Raw genomic sequence first — 24,454 nt, 5'->3', positions numbered from 1 at the left:
TACTTTATGGGATTGTCAGTATACTCTCCATCTCTGCTTCACATTCCACACTCCAACCAATCCCTACCCGGTAACTGGCAACACTGGAGCAAGTACTGCACCAGAGCGCTGTTTCTCCTTCTGACTCTCCCTAGAGGAATTTATATGCTCACAAAGTATCATTGTTGCTTATTAATGCAATATTTTTCATACTTGCTTTATGCCACCCATAACCATCATCACCTTGGGTGAATCCGCACAGCATATCTGAATTAACACGAAAATAAATGCTAAATGTTCTACATGCAACCAAAGCATTCACAGGAAGATGTGACAGAATGAAACTACTGGCTGAAGTGTCATGTGGCACACTGCTTTTTGCCACTGTGCATTACCCCACTATTCACCTTCTTACAAGGTCACTACTACAAACAAGCTTAACACTGAAAAAAGTGAAGAAAATGTAATAAGTGAACACATGGAACTTAGAATAATATAAAAAGGACTGAAAACACTGTGAAATCATAAAAGAAGATTAAACTAGAAAGGAAGAAACAGAAGAGTCAGAGGCCATGGTACAAAATAGATGCAGCAGAAACATGGCAGGCGGGGAAAGGGAAGCAGGGCGGAGATACCATGAGAAACAACAGACACAATGAACAAAACTGAATAAAGAACAAAATACAACCCAAGGAGACATGATAAGACAATGTTCAAAGACGAAATAATCAGATGAGAGGAGAGGCAGGAAGTGTGGGGGAACAATGGTCAATATGACAGACTTTTATAAGAAGGTGCAGAGAGTTACTTTGGACAACTGGACAACACCATATGTGGAGAGAAAAATGAGTAAGAAAATGGTAAGATCTTTACAAGGAAGAAATACTAAGGCAGAAATTGAAAGGGTATACAGAAGACTTATATACAGCAAAGGACAAACCATGTCTAACCATTGAAATGGAAGATGAGATAGAAGCAGAGGAAAGGGAACTTCCAAAAAATTTTGAGCTCTGAAACAGGGAAAGCAATAAAGGAAATGAAGAGAGGTAAATCTGCTGGATGGGACAGTCTTCCTACACAATTATTTCAGTGAACAGATGAAAAAGGCACAGCACAAACAACAGCTTTGTGCATTGCAATATACAAAAGTGGTACATGGCACGAAGACTTTGTCAAAGGAGCAAACTTACTGATCCCAAAGAAATCGCGTACCAAGAAATGCACAGAATAAAGAACAATAAGTATAATCTCTTATATTGCCAAAATTATCTTGATGGCACTGAACCATAGATTGGTATACACAATGGTAGAGAAAATAGGGGAAGAGCAATCTTGTTTCAGGAAAGCACAAGAAATACTATTGAACTAATTAGAATTATTGGTGAAAGATGCATAAAAAGAGAAGGGAACAAGTTTGTGGTTCATAGATCTAGAAAAAGAATTTGGTTGAGTGGAATGGCACAATGATGGAAATTCTAAAACTGAAGAGGGTGAATTGGACAGATAGGAATCTAATTAAGAGGTTATGCACATGGAAGAAAGCAACCTGAAGCTTTTTTTAAAAAGGAAACGGTTCTTGTCTTTCAACAACTATGTTTACCAGAAACACTTAACTCTTCCTAATTCGGCCCTCAGTAGGCCAACCGACATCCAGCCTCTAGTTGCTTAAGCAGAAACGATGCATAAAATAATGAATTGTCATATGAACAATGTTGTTAATTAATTACAATGTTAAAAATGCTACACATGTTTGAATTTATGGCTTTCTTTACAGCTCAGTGTCATGGCTTCCACAATGGACATTATGCCAGACCTCAAGTGGAAACTCAAAATTTGAGAAGTTGAACTGACATTCTTCGCAGAAAGTCATTGCTGCTGAGTACACTGCTGGATGAGTAACTATTTATGATCAAATTTCAACAGACACACAGATAATCAAAACTGTACAGAAAAGTTATGATAAACATGAAGAAGATAAAATAGGAGGAAAGAACATGACGACATCTCACACTGCTGGTCTGTGGCATATTCCTGGAGTACACTATGCAACAATCAGAACAAATAGCACCAACATAATGTTTCTAAAGCCATTGTGTGATACAGTGTACTGCCATCACATATCATCAATGCAGACGTAAAAATGTGGGACGTTTCACAATGAATGATACTACCGTATATGTACACTCTCAAGGACCAAGTTTTCTATGAAAATGAAAATATCTCTGCATTTAATAAAATATAATCCCTATGCATTTACACAAAATAATCCGGGACTTCTAATTCAGCAACTGTATGTGCAAGGAATGGCCAGATTAGCAAGAGTTTAGTCTATATCTGAGACTTGATAAAAAGACAACAAAAGTATGGAAGGAAGGAGTAAGTGCAAAACTTACAAGATCAATTGTATCAGATCTGCTGATAACACAGTACTGCTCGGAAAGAAAACAATATCACTTCAAGGAACACTATCCCGACTAGAGGAGGACTGAAAAAGTATGGAATGAAAATTAGCTACAAAAACTATGGTGATTTGATACAACTGATAAATGAACAAGTTCAAACCAACTCAAGAATGCAATGACAAAGCAAGATGTCCAGAAAAAGTAGCACTTATTATGCTGCAAATTGGGGGTTAGAGGTACAAAAAGGGTTGGTTAAACGCCTCATGTGGAGTGTTCCTCAGGACAGCTGTGAAAGTTGGACACTGGAAAAGAGAAAAAGAAAATAGAAGCATTTGAGATATGGGTTTAGAGCAGAATGTAGAAAATAAAAGAGTGGAAAAACTTAAGAACAGTGAAGTACTGGAAAGGGCAGAGGAATAAAGAACTTCCCTAAACCTGGTTACGAAAAGGTTAGCATACTGAATGTGACACACTATGAAAAAAAGAAAACCTAACGGCAGCTATCACATGTATGGTGTAACGACAGAAGGACATAGGAAGTAGAAGAATAAAAATGTTGGATGAAATGAAAAGAGGATACAACACAACACAGCAGCTGATTTGGAATAGAAACAGTTGGAAATAGCAATAGTGTCAGGAACAACTCTAAAGCAGAATACCTTATGATGATCAACAATAACTGCATCATATACACTGTTTAGATTGACACACAATGGCATACCAACCTCCAACAGGACCATGCCTAGTAAAGCACTGTGGTATTCAAAACAATCTTCTGATTGAAGACTGCTTTACTAGTGTTTATTAAGGTTTGGACACCAGTGAAACTTTATAGCTAGTTTATCCACAAAGATATGGAATGAAGGATGACAAAGCACATACTTCTCTTTCACTGTCTTACTTAATCTACAGTTCATGTTCACACAGTTTAATATGTATTATTGCAAACCAAAAAACGTTTCATGCACATCTAATACAATTGTGAAGCAAGTGTTACACAGTTACATATTTATTATTGTAAACCGAATAAAAACTTTGGAATAAAACTGTTTTAAAACTGTAAATAAAATTAAATATAGCAAATATTTTTCTACACCTACATCAATACTCCACAAGCCATCGTATGGGGCATGACGGAGGGTACCCTATACCGCTAGTAGTCATTTCCTTTCCTGTTCCACTAGTAAATAGTGAGGGAAAAATGAATGTCTACATGCCTCCGTATAAGCCCTAATTTCTTGTAACTTATCTTTGTCATCCTTACACTCAATGTATGTTGGCAGCAGTAGAATCGTTCAGCAGTCAGCATAAAATGACAGTTCCCTAAGTTTTCTCAATAGTGTTTCTCGGGGAAAAATCGCCTTCCCTCTACAGATTCCCATTTATGTTCCTGAAGCATCTCCGTAACACTTACATGATGTTCAAACCTATCGGTAACAAATCTAGCAGCCCACCTCTGAATCACTTCAATGCCTTCCTTCAGTCTGACCTGGTACAGATCCCAGACACTAACAGTACTCAAGAATAGGTCCCACCAGCATCCTACATAAGGGTCATTCCATGTCAAGTGGCCTAAATTTAGACAAGCTCCCCACTCAACCATCTCCAATTTTGATGAAATTTTTACTGGATGTACTTCTAGACCTTACATGAAGCACTGCCAAATTACAGCTTTATAAGTAATTCCCTCTTGTTTCTGATACTGTACAGCCATTTTTTGAACCTTGCTTCCTGCTCAGTTTTTAATGTTTCAATTTCTTCTTTTGAAACAAAAATAAATTTGATTCCTCTGATCATCTTTGTACAGTAGCCAACTTTTCGTAAAGACTCGTTTTTTGACATTGCGACTGAAATGAATAAATAATCAAGTTTGTTTTACCATTGTTCAGGATCTAAGAGACCTGTCATGCTGAAACTTTGTGATCCTGTTCAACATTTTGGGTACAATATCTTAGCTGTAAAACAAAAGGTAAAACTGGTAAATTCATCATAGTGTGCTATGAAAGTGGCTCATAAATCTTGTCATGTCAAATTTTGGCTATACTTTATTGACTTGTATCTACTGAAAGAATAACGTTCTGAAGCTAATACTTTTTTTATCTGCAGCCTGCCAGCATGTCATAAAGCTCTGCAAGTGGCACCCAGATAGCTCAAATAACAATGGAGTTATCGAAGTTCAAAGTATGCTAAAATATTTAATCAGTCAATTTTGGCTCACTTTCAAATGTCATATCTCAAAAGGGATCACTCAAATTTGATTTTTCTCGGCACTATTCAAAAGAGCTCACCTTGTTTGATCAGAAAAAGTTGTTTTTATTTTGGAGACTTTGCATTTAAGAACAAATAAACTTATATTTTCATTACATTACATTCCTCGACATTGCAACTTAAATGAATAAATGATCAACTTTGATTTACCATTACTCAGGATCTAAGAGACCTGTCATCTGAAACTTTGTGATCCTGTTCAACATTTTGGGTACAATATCTTAGCTGTAAAACAAAAGGTCAAACTATGGTAAATTCATCATAGTGTGGTATCAAAGTGGCCCATAAATCTTGTCATACCAAATAAACTTACATTTATATTACATTAAAAAATACATGTACCAGTCGTACTCTTTATGGTTCCCAAGCCAAATATTTCAATTCTTATTAATGCATTTCCTGAAATTTGTTACTAATAGCAATTACAGTTGATTCTAACAAGCTATAATGTCGGCCCATTCTTGTTGCTGATGGAGCTGGAATGACAGAAATAATGTGTTGGTTTGGAATGCAACAAGCATCCTGCCTAGCTGGCCAATAGAATGAACGTGCAGGTCCATAGGGGTGCAAGAAACTGACTAAAACATCATTTTCTTTTTCTGAAACTTCAGACACAGTACCAATCCACCATTTTCCATCATATATATACAGGCCATGTATTGGCCTGGTTGTAAGGCTGTAATATTTCTGAATGAAACTGTTGCTTAACTTTGGTCAACATTTGCCACAAAAAAACTGTGTCATTGGATACTCTTCTAATACAAACTTGCTTTTCATTTAATGGCACAAAACGGTGATTCTCTCTTGTTCCTGATACTGTACAGCCATTTTTTGAACCTTGCTTCCTGCTCAGTTTTTAATGTTTCAATTTCTTCTTTTGAAACAAAAATAAATTTGATTCCTCTGATCATCTTTGTACAGTATTTAAACAAATCAGTTGGTGTCAAAATCTGATCCTCAGCTGGTCTCTGAAGGCTTGCTCTTACTGCCAGGTGCTTTACAGTTCCTTCAATTCCATCACATAGAGATTTTCCATGGCTTGTAGCAAAGAAGTTCCATTCAGCTGAGTTTCCAAAGTCATTTTGATGGTGGCAGATATTCAGAAAATTTTTGAAGTTCTTGTACAGCACTGTAGACACGTCACTGAAGTAGTAAATGTGTGTTATTTTTTCAAGGAGACACTTTAGATCTTCTATTAATTGCACTATAAAGGCATGTACAGCAATTGTATCATGTTTCAGGCCGTCATTTATTAAACAGTAGCTGATGCTGTTGATATCCATGTTATTTCTGAAGTACACAACAAATGGGTGTAAAGTTGTCTGGCTGTTATTCCAGTGAAAACCTTGAGCAGCATCCTAGACAATGAAGGAATAATTTTCAGCAAAGTTCACTAATATGATCAGTTCAGTTGGCTTACAGCTTTCTTTTATGCTTGCTCTGGTGCTTTGCAACAAAATGATAAGTGGAAAGTTTGTCAATTTTTGAAATCATATCTTCAATAAAATCCTAGGTGGTCATCTGCTTGGTTTCTATTGTATCTTTATCAGTGTGCAACCAATGTTTGAACCCAATGGTATCATCTAGATCACTGTCTTGAAAATTACTTTCTAAAAACTGTTCCAGTAGTTCTTTTCCCAGACAGATTTCACTGCGATGAAGCATGCAGTCTTTGGATTCCAAATCACACACTGTTTTAGCAATCAGCAAGCATCAGTTTCACATTTTGGTGTGAAGTGCAAACACAGATTGAGTGGGTCCCTGCAGCAACCACAGTGATGCACCACTTTGGCCTCAATTCGCAAAGTTTGGAAAATCCAATTTCAGACCCATGCTGAAGTCGATATGCAGCAAACATTTCTTTCAAATTATTGAGAAGAAGATATTTTTGCATGAAAGCTTTCTTTCCTTCTATTCTAATTGATGCACAGTCTTTTGTTCTTTACCTGGACAAATTCAGCTAAATTCTTCATTCTGAAAAAAAGTTACCACTCTTTCTTTTACGGCATCTGAAATCATCTTGCTACACTTGTTCTTTGGCAGAGCTAATACATCATTTTCTGCCTGTAACTTCCTAGCTGCTTTTACCATCCTCTCTGAAACACCAAATTCTTACATTGTCTCTTTTATAGTCCAGCTTTGTGGTACTAATGTCAGTATTTGCAACTTTTCAGGCTGCTTTGATAATTGCAACTTATATTTCAATTCTTTAATCAGCTGCTTATAATCTTCACTATCATGACATGTCTTGCATGTATTAGGTGTTTGAAGAACTTTTGGGGCAAATCCTCCAGCAGCAGCAATGTTATTTGCAATTGCCTCTTGAGCTTCGCTTATTTTTCGTTTTGCGTAACCTTTCACATCCCTTTTTGATACTCTCTGAAATTTTAAAGGGAATACCCCAAAAGCAGTTTCACTTGAATCAATTGAAACTTCTGGATATGCTTCATATTCTGTCTGGTTTGAAGTTGACTGATTTTTCTGCTTTCTTTGCTAAAAGAAGTTGGACAGATCTTCTGACCAGGTTTCACATTGCTCTTAGTCACGGCTTGCAAATGTTTTGCTGTTTCCACATTGACAATCCGTAAACCCTTTTTAACAGAATGGTTCTTTGCACCAAAAGGATTACAACAAGATCTAAGTCATATTTGTCCATAAGTATTGCTTTGTGATGAAAGCATATCTGTGCATTTTCTGTAAGACATCTCTCACTTCTTTGGTTTATTAATTCCTGTTGCTCTACTGAAAATTCTGTGATTGAAATTAAGCCTAGTTGATGTGTGTATGTTTTCAGATGACATGCAGAATTATCTGCAAGGCCAATGACAAATGGTAATGAAACCTCATTGATATCCATTACACTACCATTAAATTTATACTTCCAATTGCCATTTGTTTCAATATTAGATAAAGTAGAAGTGGTGTATATTTCCAACTGAAAAATATTAAACTAACATTGATAATGGGAACTTCCTTGAGAATACAACAGAAAAAAATTAAACAACATGATAAACATTTCTAAAGAGTCACCCCGTACCTTGAAATAATTTTTACTTACCGAAAAAAGAAGTTTATCCAGCAACGACAATACACTTTACATCATTTAAAAAGGCACACACAACAGCTGAACAGTCTTCACAAAACAAGTGTTCTTCAGACTGATTGTTGAAGCATGTTACCAAAATTCATTGTTGACACTAAACATTGTTGACACTAAACTGGTTTGTCTCCAAAATAAAAACTTTTTCTGATCAGACAAGGTGAGCTCGGATAACTCAGTTATTATATGAGCAATGTGGATGCCACTTGCAGAGCTTTATTACATGCTGACAGGTTGCAGATAACTAAAGTATCAGCTTCAGAAAAGGCAATAAAGTATACCCAAAATTTGTCATGACAAGATTTATGAGCCACTCTGATAGCACACTATGATGACTTTACCATAGTTTGACGTTTTGTACTACAACTAAGCTATTGTACCCAAAAAGTTGAACAGGATCACAAAGTTTCAGCACGACAGGTCTCTTAGATCCTGAACAATGGTAAAACAAAGTTTATCTTTACTCATTTCAGCCGTAATGTCAAAAAACGAGCCTTCACGAAAAGGTGGCTAGCGGCCCCATCATACTATTTATGAAGCTGTAATTTGGCAGTGCTTTATGTAAAGTCTATATGTACATCCTGTAAAAATTTCATCAAAATTGTAGATGGTAGAGTGGGGACCCTTAGACCACTTGACATGGAAAGACCCTTACATTTTCTTTACAGGTGAACTACTATTTCCTAAAGCAATGTTGACCATTTGCCTTCCCTACCACCGTTCTCACACACTAGTTCCATCTCATATCGCTTTGCAACATTCCACCCAGATGTCTGAACAACTTGACTGTGTCAAATGGGGCACTAGCAGTACTGTATATGAACATTATAGGTTTGATCTTTCTACTCATCTGCTTTAACTTACATTTTTCCACATTTAGGGCAAGCTCCCATTCATCACATCAATTGGAAATTTTGTCCAAGTCGCCTTGCATCTTTCTACTGTCACTCAACTTCGACATCTTACCATACACCATGGCATCATCAGCCATCTTTTACATCACTTTCTTCCAAACAAACACAAATAAATAATTTACATCTTACCATTCCAGGTGGTGGTCCCATCATATGAGGATGGGGATGCATTCCAGGAGGCGGCATAGGTCCCCAATTGGGGTCAAAGGGAGGATGACCTCTAAACCGAGGCCCTCTGGGACCACCGAAGTGTGGCGGAGGTGGACCTCTGAAAGGGGGCCCTCTGGGACCGAACCCTCTTCCCCTAAATCTTGGGGGTGGTCCATGTGGTCCTCCAGGAGGGGGTCCACGCGGGCCTGGGCCGGGCCCTCCAGGTGGTGGTCCAAAATCGTGGGGACCACCAGGACCACCTGGACCTCCAGGTCCTCCGGGCCCTCCAGGTCCACCAGGTCCACCAGGTCCAGGGCCACCTCTGCCAGGAGGTCCTCCCCTGCAAAAATAATAATTGGATGAGGTTGCTATCATGACTCAGATAATAACAAGCTACGTATGTTTGTGTTCATTAAGGATTATCATATGGATGGTTGAGGGAAATAGTCAAATTGTGCTTTCTCATATACAGTCAGCATATTGTTCCATCATAACCAGAATCAAATCGAAATCTGAAAATGGGATTGTAAATGAAGTACAACATTTAGCACTGAAAGCATGTCCGTTATGGACACCTATGTACAGCCTGAAAAGAACTGAACTGATATATGCAGAGTGCTGCAAATTGCACTAACATTAAATATTCTAAGATACACACTGCCCAGTCACATCAATGTGACCACCGCCTATGCCCAACGTCAATGTTCACAGACAGCAAGTGGCAGCACAAGCAGTGGATGGTATTTAATGATTATTTGTGGCTGGGGGCGCTATACAACAAGGTCATCAGTGCCCTTGTGTTAATGAGATACCAACTAACATGGTTAAAATCAAAGATGAAACCATGAGTAAAATAATTGTAAAAATATTGTTAAAAAAGAGATAACTGTGGCTGGATGACAACTTATAAATAATGAGTCACCCGGCCACTCTGACCCTTTAAAATCTCACACCCAATATTTTGCGAAGAATTCCAGACACCATACAAAATCTTAAAATACGAACAACACTAGTCGCATTATCAGTTAAAACACATGGCAGGTTTCATGGGAGATCCAGTTCAAGCCTCATGTCAAAAAAACCCACACTCATTTAAAATATTTCATATTGATAGCTGTGTCCCACATCTCTGACATACTGGGGGCTCCTTCTGATGTATGAGGAAGCCATGTGCCAATGGGCAATTCACCCTCCTAGCCGTTTAAGGGCTATTTCTTCAGACTGTCGTGGGCAGGTGGTAAACCACAGTTGCACTGAGGTTTTTATGGAATTTAGTCTATTATTCCTCACTTTCAGCCACTGACCCTCCCACTAATACATGACCTTCCTGGTCACAATGAAGTGACAGCCTCCAGGTGGACTGCACAGCAAGCAGGAGGAAGATAGCACATCATCTTGGCAGCCTCATCAGCAAGTTTATTTCCCCAAATCCCTATGTGTCCTCTCAACAACACGAAATGATTTCCTTATCTTGCCTTTGCATGAGAAGGAGAGCAACCTGCACTTCTTGCAGCATCTGATCTGGGTACGTCTGTCCAATAGCGAGAAGGGGACTTTGAGAGTCTGAGCAGATAAGGAATTTCTTGTCATGACACCATCTCATCTGCTTTACTGCCCTCAGGATGAAAAACAATTCCTCATAATAAACTGAAAATCGCTCGGGGAGCCCTATTCTGATGACAATGTTGGGGAACACGAGGGAACAACCGCAAAATTCTTGCTGATTAGACCCATCTGTGTAAACAGTAATGAAATCTGGGTGGCGATGTAAAATCTCGTTAAATTTAATTGTAAAAATATAGTCTGGGGTGCAGTGTTCCTGTAAGCATTCAGTTCTAAAAGTAATCTGTGCCTTTGTAGTTGCCAGGGGAATGCACTACTCAGCCCCTGGCTTTGGACCTTGTTTTGTTTTGTTTTAGGGCACAAAAACAACTAGGCTCATATGCACCCATGTCAAAACTGTAGAACACAAAGACAAAGAGAGGAGTTAAAAATGACTACACGTCAATCCCAATCAACAGAAGAAAAGACAGCGAAAAACAGTGACGTGGAGCTAGATCTATAAAATACGCCCTCAAGAGACAGAGGTCCAGAACTAAAAATTACATGGCCTTCACCATATTGCTATGACTGATAAAAAGTAAAACACGGTCGACAGCCTGCGTGTCATTTGCTAAAATGGCTGATAACGCAGATGGCAAACATAAACAGGAACATAAGCTGTTAAAAAAGGGGATTCTGTCAGGAAATGGTGGACCGTCAAAAGATGAGCGCAATATTCACAAAGTGGTGGGGGTAGAACCAAATGGTGACGGCTAAGACAGTGCCCAATACGCAATGAATTCTTGGTGGCAAGAGGGTCGAGAGGAGGTCGTCCAAGATGCTGGGAGAGTCTTAATAACACGGAGCTTGAAGAGAGGAACAGTGGTAATGCCAAAGTGACACCACCTACTGACAGGTGGCAACACACAGATCACTGAAAGGAATGTAAGAACAATCAGGCCAAGGTAAGAGGCCTGCAGCCTTGCCAGCAGTGTCAGCAGCCTTGTTTCCTGTCAGACTGGTGTCACCAGGAACCCACATAAACATCACAGTGGCTTAATCACGAGTGATCAAGTGACACCTCTCCTGGACCCATTGCACTACAGTATGGACAGTGTACAGCACACACAGGCTCTGAAGGGCACTGAAGTAGTCTAGCAGATGACGCAATTGGAAGGCCTGTGACACCATATATACCATGTGCTCTGATACAGGGAGAACATCTCTGCTGTAAATACTGAGCAGTGTTCCAGAAACCGATACCCAAAAATTTCTGCGCCAATGACAATGGCACATCCAACACCACGGTCAGTCCGAGAGCCATCTACACCAAGTTAACATCTCAAGTTCCTTGCAAAGGTGGTGAAACTGAAGACAATAGATAGATGCTGGAGTAGTGTCCTTAGGAAGCGAATGAAGGGTTTACACCCACCAGGAAAGTTGCAGGTCCAGGAGGTAAAAGGGAAGAGGTACGTGCTTCATACTGGAAATAGGAGTCATCAAAGGAGGAGGCATCGGATGGGTGCCCACTCATGGCAGACAAACAGCATGCATGTCCGCTGAGGAGACGGTATGACGGCAGTAGTTCGGCAGCTTCTGCATACAGACTCGCAAGCGGGCTAGTGTAAAAATGTGCCAGTGGCCAAACATACCATGAGGGTGGCTAGTATTGAGACGGCGTAAGAGGAATGGCTGTGCAGATGCATAGAACAAACACCGATAGTCTAGTTTCAAACGGACAAGGGACTTGTACAAACAGAGGAGGGTGGCATTGAGGACACTTAGGACACTGAGGGGCCGCACATAGTGGGTTGCCAGGTAAGACACGTAGGAGTACCAAGGAAGTTTCCTATCGATCATGAGCCCCAGGAATTTCGTAGTTTCAACGTACAGAAGAGCAACAGGCCCAAGATGTGAAGATGGTGGAAGTAACCAATTGTGCTGCCAGAAATTCATACAAACTGTTTTGTCAGTGGAAAAATGAAAGCCACTGTCGATGCTCCATGACTAAAGATAACTGAGACAGTGCTGAAGACACCACTCAATGAGACAAGTCCGTGGAGAACTGCAATAGATCACAAAATCGTCCGCGAAAAAGGAGCCAGAGATGCCCAGTGGGAGACAGGCCATAATAGGGTTAATGGCGATAGCAAAGAGGGCGGCGCTTAGGACCGAACCTTGAGGCACACCATTTTCTTTGATAAAGGTGTCTGACAAGGAAAAAGCCACACGGACCTTGAAAACTTGGTCTTTTAAAAATTCCTGAAGGAAATGGGGCAGGCGGCCACAGAAATGACACGTGTAAAGAGTATGGAGGATACCAGCCCTCCAGCAGGTGTTGCAGGCTTTCACCAAATTGAGAAACACGACCACAGTCTGGGACTTCTGCAGGAAACCACTCATGACATGAGTGGACAAAGTTACAAGACGGGTCAAGCACAGAATGGCGCACTCAAAATCCACACTGTGCAATGGTTAGTAAATTGCAAGATTCAAGTCACCATACCCCTTCTGGGCATAATCATATGTCCCATCATCTTACAAATACAGCTGGTGAGAGAAATGGGGCAGTAGCTAGAAGGAAGGTGTTTGTCCATACCAGGCTTAGGTATAGGTACAACAGTGGCTTCACGTAGCGTCTCGGAAACGTGCCCTCTGCCCAGATGCAGTTGCAGGTATTAAGCAGGAAGTGCTTGCCCGCAAGTGAAAGGTTTTGAAACACCTGGAAGTGAACAGCGTCTGGGGCTGGGGCGGAGGATCGGGTTGAAGTGAGAGCATGACCTAACTCCCTCACATTAAAGGTGGCATTGTAGTACTCACGATTCTGGGAAGAGACGGGTACTGCCCGAATCTCCTCTGCTCGTTTCCGATGGAGGAAGGCAGGATGATAGTGGGAGCAGCTCAAAATCTCTGCAAAATGGCAGCCCAAGGTAATGGAGATAGCTATTGGGTCCACAATGACCTCATTTGCTACTGTTAGGCCGAAAAGTGGTAATGGATCTTGGTCCCACAGAGCTGTCGGAGGTTGGCCCACACAACAGAATAGGGAGTGGAACTGTTAAAAGAAGTAGTGAATGAAACCCAGGTAGCTTTTTAGCTATCCTGAAGAATGCAACGACACTGTTCATACACCTGTTTATAATGAATGCAGTTTGCCATCATAGGATGACAGTTTGCCATCATAGGATGACAGTTTGCCATCATAGGATGACAGTTAAAAATATGGAGAGCGTGTGTATGCGTGCGAATTGCATCACTGCACACTTCAGTCCACGAAGGGACCGGGACACAGCACGGTAAAGAGGAAGTGCGAGGAATGGAACGTTCAGCAGCGGTAAGGATAACTTTTGTAAGATGTTCCAACTGATCATCAGAACTGGGGAAATGTGTTCGTCGAAGGTCGCCAGGGAGGAGTAAAGCCTCCCATTGGCCGAAACAAGCTGCCATTTGGGTGCGCACATAGGTGGGGTAGGAGTCAGCAAAGGCATAGCACACGGGAAATGGTCGCTTGAGTATGTGTCAAAGAGAATGGACCACTCGAAGCTGGGCAGTGCAGAAGGATAGATTTAAACAAGAATAGGTATGTGTGGAGTCTGAAAGGAATGTGGGTGGTCCTGTATTAAGGCAGAAGAGGTTAAGTCGATTAAGAAGGTCAGCCAAAAGGGTGCCTCTCAAACTGGATCTGCGAGAGCCCATGAGGTGATGGTGCACATTAAAGTCACTGAGCAGCAGAAAGGGGTGAGGTAGCAGCCCCATAAGCTGGAGGAAGTCTGCCCTGGTGGTTTTGGAAAGCTCAAGGTTCTCCTTTGCACAGACCCCAAATGACCTTGTTGCCTGTGGGCAATGACTGAACAGTTACTCCGGTGGTGGCTGTGCAATGTCGCTGAATGCTGACAATATACGAATGGACAAAGCCCTATCTGCTTGGCATACCATGAAAAGAAGACACTGAATAGACAGTGGAAGCTCACCAGCCTCCGCATACAAGTTAACAACAGGGCTCATGCGATAGGCCCCTGTTGACAGCCTAATACCATCGTGGTGAACTGCATCCAGCATTTTAAGGTATAAAGGCTTTGCTGAACCATAAATCTGGCATCTATATTCAAGCTGGGGCCGCACGAAGACCTTATAAAGTTGGAGCAGATGTGTCCTGTCAGCTCCTGTATTTAAGGATGTTTATGACCTTAAGACATCTCAGTTTCAGTTCTCTAAGGTGTGGCAGCCGTTAGCTTCTTATCAAAAATATGGCCAAGTTACTTCACCTTTTCCTCAAAAATGAGTATGGTATCCCCCAGTCTTAAAATGGGTAAATTAAAAAGAGAGTGGGAATGACTGAAATCAACACAAACGGTTTTCTCCTAAGGGAACTTAAAATCTGCAGTGTAAGACCATTCCTTCAACTGCCTGATTATCAGTTACAATTGCCAAATAGTCACCATGAGGTTGGAGGATGCACAGAAGATGGAGAAGCCATCCACAACAAGGAACACAGTATGGGACATCATGCTGCGAATGTAATATTGTTTGCTGCAATGACAAATGTCATGAAATTTAAAATGCTCCCTTGAGAGACATCATTCCATTGCATGAAACAATCAAACAGTAAATTCCCAACCTTGTATCTAAAATACCTGTGCGAGGGGAAGGAGCGTATTAAGTGGGTAGAAATCCACGGAATCCCCACTGATAGAGCTGCGACAAAATATTATGACTCAAGGTAATATTATAGGCCTTTTCCAAACCAAAGAGAACACCACAGAACACCAATAAGGTGTTGTTTATGAAGGAAAGCTTGTTGAATTACTTTTCGAGCAGGGTCAGGTTATCGAGCCTAGAGTGATACCTCCTGAATCCATACTGGGAGGGAATGAATAAGGGACCTGGTTTCAAGAATCCACTAGGCACCAATTGACCATATGCTCCAGAGTCTTTCCTATGCAGCTTGTCAGGCTAATACTACAAAACTACTGAGGTCAGTCAGATCCTTTCTTGCTTTTAAAATTGAAGTAAAAACAGATTCTTTTCAAGAGTTGGAAAAGTCTGCCGTCATCCAAATTTAATGAAAGAGCTGAAGGAGGACCTCTTCCAACTGTGAGCCCAACTGTTTCAACACGCTGTTTGTTGTCAGGTCCTTTCCAGGCATCATACCACAAGCTACTGGCAATGCAGAATCCAACTCCGCAGAGAGAAAGGTTGGTTATATTCCTTGGTGTTGGTGAAACAGTAATCAAAAAATCAGCCTCCTCCTGTGTCTCTTGATATCGACAGAAAGTAGGATACTGGCTAGAATTGACCGTAAGGGACTTACACATGATTTAGCCATTGTCTGAACTATGTCTCTCGGCGATGTTACAAAAGACCCCCGTATTCGTACAGCTGCTATTGGCAGTCAAGAGGGTATATAAACACATGTCGGGGAGATGCAGAAAACAGTGCACTCATTGTTGTAATGCGGAAACAGAGATTTATCTGATATCATTTGCTTTTGGGTCAAGAGTGAAAGCGTTTCCAAAATGGTTAAGTTTGTACACTGTTCGCATGCCACCAAGGTTGTACAGTGTATGGCAAAATGGCACTACCAAACCCTGGAGCCAAAGTAACTGTGGTGCACCATGGACCATAGATGACAGGCGTAAACAATGGATGTAGAGGTGTGTATGAGCAAACAGATGTTCACCTGTTGAGCAACTGACCGCCCGGATGAACCAAGTGGCAACCAACAGCGTTTCCTCAATGACCATTAAGCATATGTTGCTGCATATAGGCCTTTGTAACAGGCACCTGGTTCATGCACCCATACTGACTGCTGTTCATTGAGGATGAAGGCTGGAATCTGCACATCAATACTGCAACTGGATGTTCATCCAGTAGTGACAGATGACCTTTTCAGATGAATTATGTTTTTTACATTCTCTGACAGTTGGCCATTGTCTTGTATTGCGTGAAACATCTGAAAACCACAATCGTCAGCAGGGTCCAGGCAAGAGGGCATTCCCAGGGCAATCTAGTCATTCTGGAAGGCACAATGGATCAATGAAAGTATGCATCTATTCTTGGGGACCATGTCTACCACTACATACAGTTTGTTTTTCCTCGGCATGATGGCATCTAACAGTAGGACAATGCAACACGTCACAAAGCTCGCAGAGTATGTGTGTGGTTCAAATAGCATCAGGATAAGTTTACCGAACTTCCCTGACCAACAAACACACTAGATTTAAATGCAATTAAGAGCCTGTGGGACCACCGCAGTCGGACTGTTTATGTCATATATCCAAGAATCATAAAAGAAGGTTGCATACCTGGAAGAATCCTGGAGATACTAAAAGGTATCAGATAGATTATATAATGGTAAGACAGAGATTTAGGAACCAGGTTTTAAATTGTAAGACATTTCCAGGGGCAGATGTGGATTCTGACCAGAATCTATTGGTTATGAACTGCAGATTGAAACTGAAGAAACTGCAAAAAGGTGGGAATTTAAGGAGGTGGGACCTGGATAAACTGAAAGAACCAGAGGTTGTAGAGAGTTTCAGGGAGAGCATAAGGGAACAATTGACAGGAATGGGGGAAAGAAATACAGTAGAAGAAGAATGGGTATCTCAGAGATGAAGTAGTGAAGGCAGCAGACGATCAAGTAGGTAAAAAGACGAGGGCTAATAGAAATCCTTGGGTAACAGAAGAAATATTGGTTTTAATTGATGAAAGGAGAAAATATAAAAATGCAGTAAATGAAGCAGGCAAAAAGGAATACAAACGTCTCAAAAATGAGATCGACAGGAAGTGCAAAATGGCTAAGCAGGGATGGCTAGAGGACAAATGTAAGGATGTAGAGGCTTACCTCACTAGGGGTTAGATAGATACTGCCTACAGGAAAATTAAAGAGACCTTTGGAGAGAAGAGAACCACTTGTATGAATATCAAGAGCTCAGATGGCAACCCAGTTCTAAGCAAAGAAGGGAAGGCAGAAAGGTGGAAGGAGTATATAGAGGGTTTATACAAGGGCGATGTCCTTGAGGACAATATTATGGAAATGGAAGAGGATGTAGATGAAGACGAAATGGGAAATAAGATACTGTGTGAAGAGTTTGACAGAGCACTGAAAGACCTGAGTCGAAACAAGGCCCCGCCAGTAGACAACATTCCATTAGAACTACTGATGGCCTTGTGAGAGCCAGTCATGACAAAACTCTACCATCTGGTGAGCAAGAGGCTGGCGAAATACCCTCAGACTTCAAGAAGAATATAATAATTCCAATCCCAAAGAAAGCAGGTGTTGACAGATGTGAAAATTACCGAACTATCAGTTTAATAAGTCACAGCTGCAAAATACTAACGCGAATTCTTTACAGACGAATGGAAAAACTGGTAGAAGCGGACCTCGGGGAAGATCAGTTTGGATTCCATAGAAATGTTGGAACACGTGAGGCAATACTAACCTTACGACTTATCTAGAAGAAAGATTAAGAAAAGGCAAACTTACGTTTCTAGCATTTGTAGACTTAGAGAAAGCTTTTGACAATGTTAACTGGAATACTCTTTCAAATTCTGAAGGTGGCAGGTATAAAATACAGGGAGCGAAAGGCTATTTACAATTTGTACAGAAATCAGATGGCAGTTATAAGATTCGAGGGGCATGAAAGGGAAGCAGTGGTTGGGAAAGGAGTGAGACAGGGTTGTAGCCTCTCCCCAATGTTATTCAATCTGTATATTGAGCAAGCAGTAAAGGAAACAAAAGAAAAATTCAGAGTAGGTATTAAAATCCATGGAGAAGAAATAAAAACTTTGAGGTTCGCCGATGACATTGTAATTCTGTCAGAGACAGCAAAGGACTTGGAAGAGCAGTTGAACGGAATGGACAGTGTCTTGAAAGGAGGATATAAGATGAACATGAACAAAAGCAAAACAAGGATAATGGAATGTAGTCAAATTAAATCGGGTGATGCTGAGGGAATTAGATTAGGAAACGAGACACTTAAAGTAGTAAAGGAGTTTTGCTATTTAGGGAGTAAAATAACTGATGATGGTCGAAGTAGAGAGGATATAAAATGTAAACTGGCAATGGCAAGGAAATCGTTTCTGAAGAAGAGAAATTTGTTAACATCGAATATAGATTTAAGTGTCAGGAAGTCGTTTCTGAAAGTATTTGTATGGAGTGTAGCCGTGTATGGAAGTGAAACATGGACGATAACTAGTTTGGACAAGAAGAGAATAGAAGCTTTCAAAATGTGGTGCCACAGAAGAATGCTGAAGATAACGTGGGTAGATCACGTAACTAATGAGGAGGTATTGAATAGGATTGGGGAGAAGAGAAGTTTGTGGCACAGCTTGACTAGAAGAAGGGATCGGTTGGTAGGGCATGTTTTGAGGCATCAAGGGATCACAAATTTAGCACTGGAGGGCAGCATGGAGGGTAAAAATCGTAGAGGGAGACCAAGAGATGAATACAATAAGCAGATTCAGAAGGATGTAGGTTGCAGTAGGTACTGGGAGATGATGAAGCTTGCACAGGATAGAGTAGCATGGAGAGCTGCATCAAACCAGTCTAAGGACTGAAGACCACAACAACAACAACAACAACAACAACAACATCCTCAACCGAGAAACCCAGTGCAGATAGCCATGGCATCAAATTGACATGGTTCCACATCCCTGTTGGTACCTTCCAGAACCTCACAGACACTCTTCCTGCATATATCAAAGCAGTCCACACAGCGCTAGGTGCTTATTCACGCTTTTAACAAGTGGTCACATTAATGTGCACACTCACTACAAACAAGAAATTGTGAGATGCTGCCAGAAATGATAGCTACCACACAACAAATAATGGCTGGTGGTTGGTTTTGAACTGGTAACTTGCACCACAGCAGCTATAAACATGAACAGCTACATCAAACTGCAGAAACAGCTCAGCTTGAGGTATTGCTTCCACTCATGAAGAAAGAGCAACCTGCTGTCTCAGAAATTCTCATTGCAACTGACTATAGCACCCTGGATCTAAATCTTGTCAATGGTCCTCTGTATGACAGAGCTGACAGATCCTCACATTCTGGTCCTGTTATCACACATCTCTGCTATGATGAGCTTCAAAGGTCACCTCTCCCAGCAAAGCTTTGCAATCGTCAAGCAGGCCTTCAGTTTCCTTGAATTACACCACTTTCCGCACATATGTAAAAATCCATACAAAGTCCCAGGGGCTATAAATCACTGAGCAATGCTTACCATTAGAGCACCCTCAGTCCTTCTGCAGGGTGTTCAGGGTCTGTATGTGAGCCAACTGTCTTACCTCTTCAATCCTGATCATGTGAGGTGTTGCACAAAGTCACCCCTAGTATCACCTAGTTGAAATAGGAACACTGTATTCATTGTCATCTGGGTCTTGTGACAAAAAACTAAGTGAAACCTGTAGTGTCTTGCTTCACTGTGTTCTATGAGAATGTCATGATTGGCAGCCACACTGATTGACATGAACATACATCAAGAGCTTATTTGCCAATGTCTAATAGGGTTCTGAGACTAATCACCTATAGGTGCTCAGCAGTTGTCATTCTATTAGTGATGTCACAATGTCAAAGCACCTCTGACACTATAGACTGGAAAAATTTTCCACAATCAGTGATGATACGAGGTGCTCCATGCTTTAAAATTACATCTTCGAATTTCCGAAGTTTTGGGATCTGCAGACTATTATCCATCAAATCCCATTAGTCAATTTTGGGGCCTCCCCAAGAAGTCTATTCCAATTCACTGGAGTGGCATCTCTGCAAGCAGAATTGGTACCAGATGCCCCAGAGTGCAGCACATGGTCCCGTCGCTGGCATTCCTTACAGTAGCTCAAATAGTGTAACAGATTGGCAGTAACGTGGCTGGTGACCCTGCGTCTGATTATGTCTAGAGTTTTGACAAATTGACCAGATTCTGCAGCTTTGTGTAAAAACTTTAAGACAGCTGCCCGTAAATGAGCTGAGATGACCAGCAACCATTTCCACCTCATTGGATCATGGTTCCTCTCATACGGTGTTCCATTAATTAACTGGATTTGTTCTTTGGTCAGCAGTTCCTCCTCCTCCTCTTCTCCTCCTCCAGAGGCTTATATGGTTTCCAGCAATGGTGGATCTTCTCCTATTTAGCATAATCATCATTTAATACAGCAATGACAAACTCTATCCCTGCTGTTTTGTATAGCCACAGGATTTCTTGGAGGGCAGATTCCTTGTGACTGCCACTGTTCTTGTATACCAATGTGACAACATACTCCTGAAGCAGAAACACCATGTGACATCCTTCTTCACAACAACCACAGGAGACAACTGATGTCTCTGAAGGTTCATCGATGTCATTTTGCAACACCATCTCCACTTCTCCCCACATTATCTTTCATTCATCTGGTGGGACCTATACAAGCACTATCTAACTGGTTGATGAATGCCACTGTTGACATGGAGTTTTACTATGAGGCACTTGGTCTGCCTTTACTACACACTGAAAGCAACCAAAAATTGGTGTAGTATGGCAAAAACTTGCCAACGTCGATCCTCGGTCAGGCCTGATCCTCAGTCAGGCCAGATCCTACTGTCATTCAGTAACAGCTTCCTCCCTTGCACTGTCTGTAGTGGCAGTGGAGCTCAATTCTTTGGCAATGGCTGCCTTTCCTTGACTGGTTTGCCTGTCCCTATGCACATACCTTTAGGGATGAGTTCTGGCTGTTCTTGACAATTAGTGATCCAAACTTCTCCTTTACCACTTACAACATTCATGATCATCACTGGCATTTAGATTTCTTTTGTGAACCTGAGTTGTTTTTGCAATAGTCAAAAGCTTCACAGTTTAACTATGCATTTAGAGTTAGGACCAACTAGTCTCAATGATGGCGGGACAACAATGCCTTTAACAGTAAAAAAAAGCTGCAAAGAGCAATTTTTGTTATGTGTGCCTGTTGGAATAATTTCACGGAACTCTGATCCTTTACAGTCAATGACTGCTTATGATGGGCATTACATCTGTATCAATTCTTCTCACACGTTCAACTGCTGGTGGAGACTGCTGCTACAGACTTATTACGTTCTTCAACATTCTCTACTAAATCTTTATTTATGTGGTCGATATTCATGGCTGCTATCTCTTGCTTATTTGGTCCAACAAGTTCTGGCTGCTATAAAATGCTATATTTCCTATCTCACTAACTGGTGTATGATAAAGGCAAGGTCATGGTGATCTTCCGTAACTGCTATAGGGACCACTTTCAGGAGTTGGTCATACTTCTTTCATTCACCTCTTTTCTGTTGCACTTCCTCAATGCACTGGCATTTCTCGGTTGCACAACATCCTTTACAAAAAGGGTTGGTAAATGTCTTCTGCAACTCCTTTCAAGTATGAGACTTCATTTTGTCCTGTCATGTTTGGATTCACAATGTTGTGTAGTCCCAAAACATTCTCTAAAGACTTATGTTTCCCCATTGCAATGGCCCCTGTTGTTTAATTTTCTTCCCTGCTACTGCTTTTCGTTTTCTTCAGTTTGGTTTGGAATTTGTCCCCGATATCAAGCTTGTTCTCACACCACTGCTGTCCATGTAAAAGTACACATTTGTCAAACACTTAATTTTTTTTTTTTTTTTTTTGTGGTTTTCGGGCGCACAACTTCAATGGTCATTAGCACCCTGACTACTCTAAGAATGCACCGCGAGGCACGAGTTGACAACAACAACTAAAAGGGAAAACACAATAAAAGACAGACTGACAGGCATAGGATTAAAAAACATCATCAAATGTCCTTAGCGAGGTTTGTCAAATTGATAAAACAAAGAACACGAGCAGCTGCTCGTGGGTCATCCGCTAAAATGGCATCTAAAGTATTAGGCAGGTTAAGATCGAGGCGCAGTGTGTTAAGATCTGGACAGGACATTAAAATGTGTCTAACCGTCAGCAAGTGCCCACATGGGCAGAACGGCGCCGGCGCAGCCGTCAGCAGATGGCGATGGCTGAACCGGCAGTGTCCAATTCTTAACCTTGCTAAAACGACCTCCTCCCGCCGAGAAGGGCGTGAGGAGGACGTCCAAGCTACGGGAAGAGGTTTTAAGGCCCGAAGCTTGTTGTCGGTAAGTGCAGCCCAATCGGCATGCCACAGCGACACAACGCGCCGACAAATGACCCTGCTAAAATCGGACGAAGGGACACAACAAGAAGCTGTCCGAGGCTGGAGGACCGCAGCCTTGGCCGCGGCATCTGCAGCTTCGTTCCCAGGGATACCGACATGGCCAGGAACCCACATAAAGCTAACCGGCGTACCGACGTCCACCAGCTGCTGAAGAGAGCGTTGGATCCGGTGTACGAAAGGGTGAACCGGGTACGGATCACTGAGGCTCTGGATGGCGCTCAGGGAATCTGAGCAGATGACATAAGCAGAATGTCGGTGGCGGCAGATGTAAAGAACAGAGAGCAAAGAGCTCAGCTGTGAAGACCGAACAATGGCCATGGAGCCGGTATTGGAAACTTTGTGCCCCGACAATAAAGGAACACCCGACCCCGTCATTGGTCTTAGAGCCATCTGTATAAATGAAAGTCATGTTGTTGAACTTCGAACGAAGTTCCAAAAAACGGGAGTGGTAGACCGAACCGGGGGGTGACCTCTTTTGGGAGCGAGCTGAGGTCGAGGTGAACGCGGACCTGAGCCTGGAGCCAAGGTGGCGTGCGGCTCTCGCCCACTCGAAAGGTTGCAGGGAGTGAAAAATGAAGGTGTTGAAGGAGGCGACGAAAGCGAACTCCAGGGGGTAGCAAGGCAGAGACATACAACCCGTATTGAAGGTCAAGAGAGTCGTCAAAAAAGGAACGAAAAGACGGATGGTCGGGCATTGACAGTAGCCGACAGGCATACCGACAAAGCAGAATATCGCGCCGGTAGGTGAGTGGCAACTCGCCAGCGTCAGCATGAAGACTCTCTACGGGACTGGTATAAAATGCTCCGATCGCAAGTCGTAAACCCCGATGTTGTATGGAGTTGAGGCGGCGTAAGATGGATGGCCGTGCAGAGGAGTATACGAAGCTCCCATAATCCAGCTTGGAGCGGACGATCGACCGATATAGACGAAGTAGGACAGTTCGATCCGCTCCCCACGACATACCACTGAGAACACGGAGGACATTTAAAGAACGGGTACAACGGGCGGCCAAATATGACACATGTGGAGACCAGCTAAGTTTCCTGTCAAAGGTAAGGCCTAAAAATTTGATTGTCTCCACGAGTGGGAGAGCAACGGGACCGAGTCGTAAGGACGGTGGGAGAAACTCTTTGGAGCGCCAGAAGTTAATACAGACCGTCTTCTCGGCAGAAAAACGGAAGCCATTGGCGACACTCCAGGAGTAAAGACGGTCAAGAGAACGCTGAAGACAGCGCTCCAGGACACGTGTACACTGCGCGCTGCAATAGATGGTAAAATCGTCCACGAAAAGGGAGCCTGATACATCAGCTGGGAGGCAATCCATTATTGGATTGATCGCGATGGCGAAGAGAGCGACGCTCAAAACTGAGCCCTGTGGCACCCCATTCTCCTGGCGAAAGGTGTCGGACAGGACAGAACCCACACGTACCCGAAACTGTCGATCCATTAAAAAGGAACGAATAAAAAGAGGGAGGCGACCGCGAAAGCCCCATGTATGCATGGTGCGGAGAATGCCCGCCCTCCAACAGGTGTCGTAAGCCTTCTCCAAATCAAAGAACACAGCCGCGGTCGGGCGCTTCCGCAAGAAGTTATTCATAATGAAGGTCGACAAGGTAACCAGATGGTCAACAGCAGAGCGGCGCCTTCGAAATCCACATTGTACATTGGTAAGTAGGCGTCGAGACTCGAGCAGCCAAACCAATCGAGAGTTAACCATTCGCTCCATCACTTTACAGACACAGCTGGTAAGCGAGATAGGTCGATAACTGGAAGGCAAGTGCTTGTCCTTCCCCGGCTTAGGAATCGGGACAACAATAGACTCGCGCCAGCATGCGGGAACATGTCCCTCAATCCAGATGCGATTGTATGTATGAAGAAGAAAACCTTTACCCGCAGGAGAAAGGTTCTTCAGCATCTGAATATGAATAGAATCTGGCCGTG

General features: G+C 42.1%; 1 protein-coding gene across 1 annotated transcript in view; it reads right to left on the bottom strand.

The window, feature by feature from the left end:
• Positions 1-24,454, bottom strand: part of LOC124549987 (transcription elongation regulator 1) — a 250,239-nt gene that overhangs the window by 182,166 nt on the left and 43,619 nt on the right. The window contains exon 2 of the mRNA XM_047125278.1: positions 8,793-9,153. Coding sequence (XP_046981234.1) covers positions 8,793-9,153 — 361 coding nt within the window. The remainder of the gene's footprint in view (positions 1-8,792; positions 9,154-24,454) is intronic.

The sequence above is a fragment of the Schistocerca americana genome, chromosome 1 (genome assembly GCF_021461395.2).
Source record: "Schistocerca americana isolate TAMUIC-IGC-003095 chromosome 1, iqSchAmer2.1, whole genome shotgun sequence".
Classification (NCBI taxonomy): Eukaryota; Metazoa; Arthropoda; class Insecta; order Orthoptera; family Acrididae; genus Schistocerca; species Schistocerca americana.
Note: the sequence above shows the minus strand (reverse complement) of the source record. Positions and strands in the feature narration are given on the sequence as shown.